The sequence below is a fragment of the Aplysia californica genome, unplaced genomic scaffold (genome assembly GCF_000002075.1).
Source record: "Aplysia californica isolate F4 #8 unplaced genomic scaffold, AplCal3.0 scaffold01032, whole genome shotgun sequence".
NCBI lineage: Eukaryota > Metazoa > Mollusca > Gastropoda > Aplysiida > Aplysiidae > Aplysia > Aplysia californica.
In genome coordinates this window covers 91,582-101,196 of record NW_004798302.1, presented here as the reverse complement: position 1 = coordinate 101,196, position 9,615 = coordinate 91,582, and the positions used below count along the sequence as shown (strand labels likewise).

Here is a 9,615-nt window from a genome sequence, read left to right as displayed (position 1 = left end):
CGAACAAACACAATAAATAAGAGAAGTAAATCCAACCCTAACCCTAACGACCCTAACCCAAATCCTAACCCTACCCCTAGATCTACCCCTACCACCAGCCCTCTATTCTACTATGTCTCATAGTGGCCGCTCGTTACGGGAGTCCTCCCTTTCCCTCTATTTGAGTTACATTTCAACACGTAACTGGACTAGATAAGCTACTTGTGATATAGCATGATGAAGTCAGGACCTTGTCTAAATAATGAAATTCAAGATACCGGCATTGTTCGGCCGGTTTGGCAATTTTTACCAAATTTGTATAATTTGGCTCATCACCTTAAATGTCTATTCAAAAATACCTTTATTCTATCATGATTAATGTAAAACGTAGATCTAGATTAAATGCTCAAAAATGTAAATTGTTAGTTTCTAAAGACTCAAGCTATTGAAATCATCAAAATTTGGCGGCCATTTTCTTGCTAATTTACCTCTGAAACGAGGCGACCCCAATCTCCTTCAATCGCAAATATCTCTAGTTCTATTCAAGAAACATGGGTATTTTTCTCATAAAAAGCAAGATACACGAAGAATAAACTATACAAATAACTCGACATTCCTAAAGATTGACGAGTGTCTGATTCCGTCACATCGGGTCACATTTATTTTTAGTGCAGTAAAACTGCCACACGTACAAGTAACTGGGCTATTTATTCTTCATTTTTATCAATGGTTAAATATCTACCCGTACTTGGACTTATTACTTATTTTTAGTATTGTAAAATATCTATACGTAACTTGACAAGTCATTTTTAGGAAAAGTAAAATCCCTACATGTAACTTGAGGAGTTAACTACTTTTAATATAGTAACATTTCTACTCGTGGCTTGACAAGTTAATTACTTTTAGTATTGTAAGATTCCTATACCATACGTAACATGATAAGTTAATTATCTTTTATTATAGATCTAGTAACATGTCTACACGTATTTTGACTAGTTAATTATTTCTCGAAAACAGTACAATTTTTACACTATACTTAACATGTTATCTCTCGTATACAGTAACATTTTAACACGTAACTTGAACATTTTCAGCACTATGGAGAGTCTGACAATTCCGGACGTGCCTCTGATCTCTGGGGACTTTTTGTCCACCATGAAACTGACTCTGGTGAAAGAAATCTGCCGCAAGAAGAAGACACCGGTGCAGGTTCTAGAAGTCACACTGCAAGAAGAGCCGTCTGTCCACAAAGCCATCAAGAAAATAGGCCGCTTCAACGCCAAAGGCTGTGACTGCTGGTTCAACATTCTGAGAGAAGTCAGTGTCATGAACTCAGTCTCCCACCCCCACGTCATGAAAATGGACTGGGCCGTACGATGCGAGGATTACGTCGCCATCTGCATGCCTTTATGTCCACGCGGGCATCTCGGCCGTTCGTGTGTCCGTCTGAGCCAGGAGCAGATAGAGAGGTGCTTCGTGCAGATAGCCTGCGCTCTGAGGTACCTCCACGACAAACGCATCGTTCATGGAGACGTGAAGCCGGAGAATATCTTCCTTGACAGCGCCGACAACGCCTATCTCGGAGACTTCGGGACCTCCTATCTGTTGCAACTCGGGCAGGACTTGGTCAGCAAGTGGAAAGGATCCCGGGGGTTTGTCCCGCCTGACGCTATGCACACTGGACCTTGTGCTGTGAACCCTTTCCTGGTCAGTTGACAGATTAGCTGTATTTTTTAAAAGAATTTGTTTGTAAAATGGTCGCTTATAAGCACAAGGGGACTATTCTGAAAAATGCTAATTTGATAAAATCAAAAATAAAGTCTTTGGACCCTTGTTCAGTTTCTTTAAAAGAGAAAGAGAGTTTACTCTATAACCAAACAAACATACACACTAATGAAACCAAATTTCTCCTATAGGTAGGACAATGCCCACTTTTGGTGTAGGTCCAGATTTCTGGAAACCCCCGGAATCTGGATTAGCCCGGTTGTCCTTAAAAGTGACCAGTTAAAGTACAGAGTATCCAAAAAAAAAAAAAAGAAAAAGAAAATAACCCACTTAAAAGGTGATAACTCGGTCATCTCTATACTTATTTCAATAAAAATGTTAACATAAAGAATACTTATTTGGAGATCACCTAGTAGAAATCGGAAAAAAGTAAATAGAATCATTGAACCGGTTGTATTTTGAAGTATGAGCTTGTTTGGATGAAATTCCGTAACGACCGACCACTTTGAAATAGAAGGTTAGGGTTTGTGTTTGTGTTGCTTGTGTTTGTGTTGTTTGTGTTTGGTTTAGGGTTAAGATTAGAGTTAGGGTTAGGGTCAGGTTCAGGGTCAGGTTCAGGGTTAAGGTTAGGGTAAGGATTTCGGTTTGGATCAGTGTCAGGGTCAAGGTCAGGGTTATGGTTAGTGTCAGGTCTCTTTTTTATTGTGTTTGTTTGGGTGGTCGCTCGTTACTGAAGTCTTTCCCCTTTTTGTTTTAAATTCTTCAATAACATGCCAAAACCTCTGGCCCTCTCTTACTTTAATTCTACTTGTGGAATGGCTATAGAGAACAACAAAATCTGGTTTAATCCCCCTCTTTCTCTCTCTCTCTCTCTCTCTCTCTCTCTCTCTCTCTCTCTCTATCTATCTATCTATCTATCTATCTATCTATCTATCTATCTATCTATCTATCTATCTATCTGTCTATCCTTATCTCTCTCATACACACTCTCTCCCTGCCTCCCCTTCTCACCCTCCCCCTCTCTCTTATCCCCTCTTTCATCCCCCCATCTTTCTCAGCTCCCCGATGTCTCCTTCTCTCATCCTCTCTCATCCCCCTCTCATCTACCCTCTCATCCCCCCTCTCATCTCCCCTCTCTCCCCCACAGGCAGAAGCGTACGCCCTGGGCGCCACCCTCTGGGCGGTGTTTTTCAAGGTCAAACCAGTTGGGGAGGATCTCCTTGCGACCGTGGAGTCTTGCAGCGTGATGCCAGATACATACAGGTGAGGCAGCCTCCTTCAAGTGGGTGGATGGCGGGAGCTCTGGTGTGGTTTGCTTCCTATGAAACATCTATCGTCCTTATCTCCCCTTCTCTTTTTTGGTTTGTTACTCTCTTGTAACTCTTCAAATCTTCTGGCGCTCATATGACCTTATGCAGTTGCGAACGTCGTAAAGCCTCTATTAAAACTAAATTAAAGCCTCCTTCAGTTCCAAGTACCGGCACCACTCTATCTTACGGGAGGAATTCCGCAACAAGTGACCACTATGAAATCTAGATTGTTATCCTAACCCGAACCTTAGCCCTAGCCCTAGCACAAGCACTAGCCCTGAAGTTAACACTAACCCTAAAACGGTTGCCCTAACCCTAACCTTAAACCTAACCATCATCTGGAAGGCACGTCCCCGTTGACAACATCACCCCAAAACACTCCCTCAAACAAAAAAAAACACCTTATTTTTCCCTGGATAAAAAAATAATATGTTACAATTTAAAGTATTATGAACTTTAGAAATATAAGGATGTATAATCAAGATTCCATAGCGGTCGCTGGTTGTGGTATTGCTACACTTTCCTGCAGGTTCTTACCGCGAACATTTTTTAGGGCACCGTTAACTCAATTGGTATCATGCGGTCTACTGAACGGACAGCTTATCATGAGATTGCGGGTTTGGGGTTCGAGCTTCAGCTCGGCCCGACGTTGTGTCCTTGAGAAAGGCACTTTACATGAGTTTCTCATTTGGCTCGGTACTCTTTGATAACCTAATAGTGTTGATAGGGGCGTTAAACCTCTCCCATTAATTGTTTAAATTGGTATAATGCTATTGGTATAGTGCCGCGGCGTTTGTCGAGAGGAAAGTAGCAGGCGGACCACGAAGTTGCATCTTCGAAAGACGATCTGTGCGTGTTGTCACATTCTGTTTACGTCACTGTACTGCCTAAGCCTCAGATCCAAATGCCCCTTGGGTGAGAACTTTCCTATAAACTTGGTAAACATGGCAGCAACACTAGAAATACGGCAGAAGACAGCGACTGAGTGACGCGACGAGTGCGAGATGATCCAAGAGGAACAACTCATCAATTGGGACAGTTGCTGACAGGCTATAATTGTGACCTCCCTTGATTTCATACACATTGTCATGGCTTTGAAGTTTTATCCACCTCAACAGAATTGGTCTTCAAAACCGAAGGAGGACACTTGGCTGAGAGATGGGAAACATGGAAGGAGACCTTGAAACTCTACTTAGACCTGGCCATGAGAACACACACAGAGAAGGAAAAATGTCAAGCCCTCCTATAAATATATATTTGGGGAAGAAGGCAAGAAGATAAGAATAAGATAAGATAAGATAAGATAATACTTTATTATCCAAGAGGGAAATTTTTCTTGGCTGTACAAGACCGTAAAAACACATGCAAACGAAACTGGAGTTTCTCAGAAGAGGAGATGGACACGATTGAGTCTCTGCTGCAGAAATTTGAAGACTACTGCACTCAAAAGACGAATGTGACTCTAGAGCTGTACAAACTCAACTCAAGACAGCAAAATCCAGATGAGCTAATTGATGAATATCTGACAGAGCTGAAGAAAATCAGTAAACATTGCAAATTCGGTCCTTTGGAAGATGAACGTGTCATATATATCAAGAGACTAAAGCACGAGAATTGCAGTAAAAATAAGTGTTACTCTCCAAATAGGCCATCACACATGTCCGGAGTGCTTAACGGAACATCCACCAAGAAAATGCCCTACATTTGTGAGGTGTGCTGACAAAATGAGTTACTTCTCGCAATCCACAAATGGAGATATTGGCTAAAAATCGACATTAGGGTCGAACTTGTAGATTTTCAATCGATGCCATATTTTTAAACTATAACCTGTCTTTTATTATTTCATACTTATAAACTGTAAAAACTTCACCTATAAGCGTGATGTATCTATTTCCTTAAAACTTGAATCTGAGAAGTAACTCATTTTGTCAGCAAACGTCACATTTGAAAAAAAGTGCTTGAATTGTTCAAAATTCAACACTTCGCAAAAGCCTACAGTAACACAAAAGTCAAGAGGCTACATGAAGTAGAGAGAGAGATATATCTGACTATGAGGAAGATGACAGTCAAGATGAATTCATGATTGGCACAGTGAGTAGCAGCAGAACGAAAGATCAGATACTCCCAAAGACGTCTCAGATCAGTCATGGATTATATACACGAGAGTATAAAATATTTAATTTAATGAAACTGTAATTAAACGTAGCAAAATATAACAAATAAAAATGAAAATGAAAATAAAAAATAAACAAGTGTGAACGAAAAAGAATGGCAATGATAAAAATCCACAAACTGCGGATATATGTATACAGGTATATATAAAGGTTATAACTAATTTGATGAAATGTAAGGCCAAATTTTATTTATATTTACACTAAATACTATTGCACCACAAGACGCTTCGGCACAGGCTTGCATTGATGATCTGAAGGCTGCTGCCATATTCACTATAGTAACGGCTTGGGTTTCTAGTTCCATCATCTGGGCAAGTCGTGCTTTGTTCATGAATCAGCTGAGTGAGCATATTTTGGTCTTTTGCTTCACCGAGCCTCAAATCATATTTCCAAATTAGCAAGAGTTCTCGTAGATGTCAAGAAAAGGTGAGAAAGGTGAAAGATAGTTCACTCCCCAATCTATTAGTGAGTTGCCATTTAAACCTTGCCTTAATGCACGAGTGTTGTTACATGCAAAGCATACTTCGTTGTGGGAATTGTTGGAACAGTTTCTTAGAGGGGTTAGTTCAAATGATAGCTGCCATTCCCTCTACTTGAAAGTCGTGAAAGACCAAGCCCCCCTTGTCACTGACACTAAAATGTCATCGTGTGGTTTGGTCCCCTTCGACCCAACACTACTCGAACAGCGCAGTTATTACGTTCAGCTCTTCCTCGGTTTGTCTTCATCGATGAAGGCAAATTCATATCGTTAAATGTTCTGCCTCAGCCATGCTGTACATTGATGTCTGTTGCTTCAGTCCAATCAGAATTATTTTTCGCTGGAGCATCCTCGGGATATTTTTCTATGGTGATAAATCCACCTTAAACTGCTTATGATTGTCGTCAACTCAGCATGAACACATTAAACATGCTTCTCACGCTGAATAATCCTTGTGGAGGATATTTGCTTTTGTCATGTGGCTCTTGAACTTGCTGTTGTGTTACATTTGGATTTACTATTTGTATATTTGAACTTGTTACGCACAATAGTGTACTAAAACGCATTTGAACGTTCTATGTGGGGTGAAACTTTCAATGTGGCAGTTGTATTTCTCATGTGAACATTTGATCTGCAAAAAAACCAAAAAACAACCTATATACATTATTATCTAAAAATGTATACACAAACCTTTTTTTACAGAGCCATTCTGATGAGACTTGTGCAGAAGAAAGCAGAACTTCGACACTCAATCCACGCTCTCCTCGCCTTCATACATGTACACACCGACAGACTGAGAGGACTCATTGACAGTTTGTAAAGACAGATTGCCTACTGTACACCGGCTGGAGATTTTTTTTTTCTCAAGCTGCTTTTTTTTGTTTTGTTTTGTTTTTGGGGAGCTCTTTGTTGTTTTTTCTGTTGTTTTTTTTCATTTTGCCAGTTATTTTATTTTCTCGATTTTTTTTTCGTGGTTTTTTGGGGGTTTGTTTTTGGCTATTCCACTTTATTTTATTTTAAAAATTTTTTATTCTATTTTTAAATATTTTTTTTTCTTTTTTTTCTTTTTTTTTTTTTTTTTTTTTTTGGGGGGGGGGGGTTTTTTCTCGCTTTTATTTTTTAGCGAACATTTCCTATTCACAAGTCACCGATTATCACGTATCTGTCTCGGTTCCACTGTGCTGTAGCGCACCTTTTAAATATTTTGCAAACGTCTTGAATTCCTGCAGTCCTTTAACAATCGCGAACGTTTCCAGTCCAAGTACAGCACGAAAACGAAGAGACCCCAAAACTCGGTATACAAAAGTTTGTAAATATTGCATATCGTGCCGGTTTCTTCATTGTAAAGTTTTAATTTTTATTTCACTTTTACAAGTCGAACAAAATCTCTGAGATCTCATGATTTCTCTTTTTTTTTTTAGCTAACCTTACGAATTAACTTAATCGTCCGAATACTTTTCGGTTTAAAACTGAATTGGCTAAAAAAAAATATAAACTTTATTAATCAAGCATATTATCAGTAATCAGAATAATCATGCGATGTTTTTAGTTAACGTTACCGAATTGTTGAAATACCCGAAAGCTGTTTCGATCTTATACTGAAATGGTCAACACTACACGCCGGACATTTTTACGAAACTAATTATACATAATGAGAACCATTATGTGATCCTTGTGTTAACTCTATTAAATTAACCTAGTCCCCCTAATGCATTTCGTTTCTGTACTGAAATTGTAACAAAAACATTTTCACAAAATTAATTTAATTATACATTACAGAATTAGGCAATTCTTTTGTTAACGTTGCAATATCTACTTAATTTCTCGAATGCTTTATAGTTTTTATAATGAACTTGAAAATAAAAATAACCAAACTAATTTTACACAATCACAATTAAACAATTTTTCAGTCATCGTTGCCATAAAAAATATTAACTTTATTGTCCGAATGGTTTTTATCGTTTAACTGAAATTGAAAAAAACATATTGCACGAAACTTGATTTACTCGATTATAATTCTTCGATTCTTAGACTACATTTTACGTTTTTATACTAATATTTTAAAGAAACAAAAGTAAATGTATAACTAAACACTATTTTATAATGAAAGCAATGCAACATAATCAGCCCATGCTTCTGGGAAGATGCTAACTATTGTCCCTAGTATACGTCTGCATCGGCAAAATCTATTTAGAAGACGGGATGGCGTAATGTCGGTATTTTTAACTCCTACAACGACACAATTTAGAACTTTTGGAAGGCAGGCAGGCAGCTTTGAGCCAGTTAGACCTTCAAATTTAAACTGACGACAGTTTTGGCCAATGCTAGTCATCCTTTATGTAGCCAGCATCCACGTTTGCCACCCTTTAGAGGCTAACATAATAATATACATACAGCCCACCAACATGTACACCATAATTAATAACATCTTAACGGGACATAAAATGGCACATGTCACTACCCGAGTGATCCTCACAGCCCAGCAAAACTACCAAAATCGTCACTAATGGGCGACCAATGTTGAAAAAGCATTGGTTAAAGCCAACAATACTAATTATGTTATCTTAAGACATTTTCTCACTTCTAATATCCCCACCCCCTCCCCACCCTTTAACCAACACCTCCTGAGTCCCCCCACCCCCTCGCCCCTCACTAACCAACATCTCCTCTCCAACTCCATCCACTCACCCTTCCCTACCCGTCCTTCACTAACCAACAACTCAACCACTAACCCAGACGTGAGCACTCGGCAGTGCCGTCTTTTTAACCAGGCCTTGGGGTACAGTCTATCTAAGCCTTCTTGGGTCGAAGAATCTGTGGTTTTTGTAAACGTTTTACGGCACCTGCAACACTAATAGGTCATATGAATGCCGAGGATGAGAGGTGGGAGTAACATAATTATACATAAAAGGAAGGGGGAGGAGAAATAAGGACGACAGATGGTTGATACAAAAAGAAGAAAAATAAGAATGGTAGATGTTTGATAGGAAAGAAAGAAGAGAGATAAGGATGATAGAGGTTTGAAAGGAAAGATAAAGAGAGATAAGGACGATAGGGGTTTGAAAGGAAAGAAGAAGAGAGATAAGGACGATAGGGGTTTGAAAGGAAAGAAGGAGAGAGATAAGGACGATAGGGGTTTGAAAGGAAATAAGAAGAGAGATAAGGACGATAGGGGTTTGAAAGGAAAGAAGGAGAGAGATAAGGACGATAGTGGTTTGAAAGGAAATAAGAAGAGAGATAAGGACGATAGGGGTTTGAAAGGAAAGAAGGAGAGAGATAAGGACGATAGGGGTTTGAAAGGAAATAAGAAGAGAAAGGACGATAGGGGTTTGAAAGGAAAGAAAAAGGAGAGATAAGGACGATAGGGGTTTGAAAGGAAAGAAGGAGAGAGATAAGGACGATAGGGGTTTGAAAGGAAAGATAAAGAGAGATAAGGACGATAGGGGTTTGAAAGGAAAGAAGGAGAGAGATAAGGACGATAGTGGTTTGAAAGGAAAGAAGAAGAGAGATAAGGACGATAGGGGTTTGAAAGGAAAGAAAAAGGAGAGATAAGGACTGTAGAAATGTAATAAGAAACAACAAACCCTATCATAAGAGCACCTGTCAGCCACCCAACTTTTCTTTGATCCAATCAACCTGCCAACCACCCATATCAGAATCTAAGATCGTAGAAGGCTTATGGTACTTTATACACCAAGACGGTCCCAAGCCCGTGCAAACTGGGAGGGAAAAGACAAAGAGGTCGACATATATACAGTCTGACTGGCATAATTGCCAGTCTTTCTCTTAGATCTTACATTTTCATCTATCTTGTCACCCCCTCCCCCCGCTCCAACTTAAAATACCCAAGCAATTTGATTACCTGTAGGCTTCTCTCCCTCCCTCTCTCTCTCTCTCTCTCTCTCTCTCTCTCTCTCTCTCTCTCACTCTCTCTCTCTCTCTCTCTCTC

The 9,615-nt window shown here is 39.4% G+C and overlaps 1 protein-coding gene across 1 annotated transcript; it reads left to right on the top strand.

Moving 5' to 3' along the window:
- Positions 1-556: 556 nt before the first annotated feature.
- Positions 557-6,580, top strand: LOC101855384 (CBL-interacting protein kinase 24-like). The gene is made up of 3 exons (XM_005111257.3): positions 557-1,686; positions 2,852-2,967; positions 6,369-6,580. Exons 1-3 carry the CDS (start codon positions 1,021-1,023, stop codon positions 6,484-6,486), a joined length of 900 nt encoding a protein of 299 aa, XP_005111314.3. The 5' UTR covers positions 557-1,020; the 3' UTR covers positions 6,487-6,580.
- The last annotated feature ends 3,035 nt before the right edge of the window (positions 6,581-9,615 follow it).

Coding starts and splice junctions, on each gene's coding strand:
- LOC101855384 (XM_005111257.3), top strand. CDS start 1,021: ATGTTATCTCTCGTATACAGTAACATTTTAACACGTAACTTGAACATT. Junction 1,687..2,851: donor GTGCTGTGAACCCTTTCCTG/GTCAGTTGACAG, acceptor TCTCCCCCACAG/GCAGAAGCGTACGCCCTGGG. Junction 2,968..6,368: donor GTGATGCCAGATACATACAG/GTGAGGCAGCCT, acceptor CTTTTTTTACAG/AGCCATTCTGATGAGACTTG.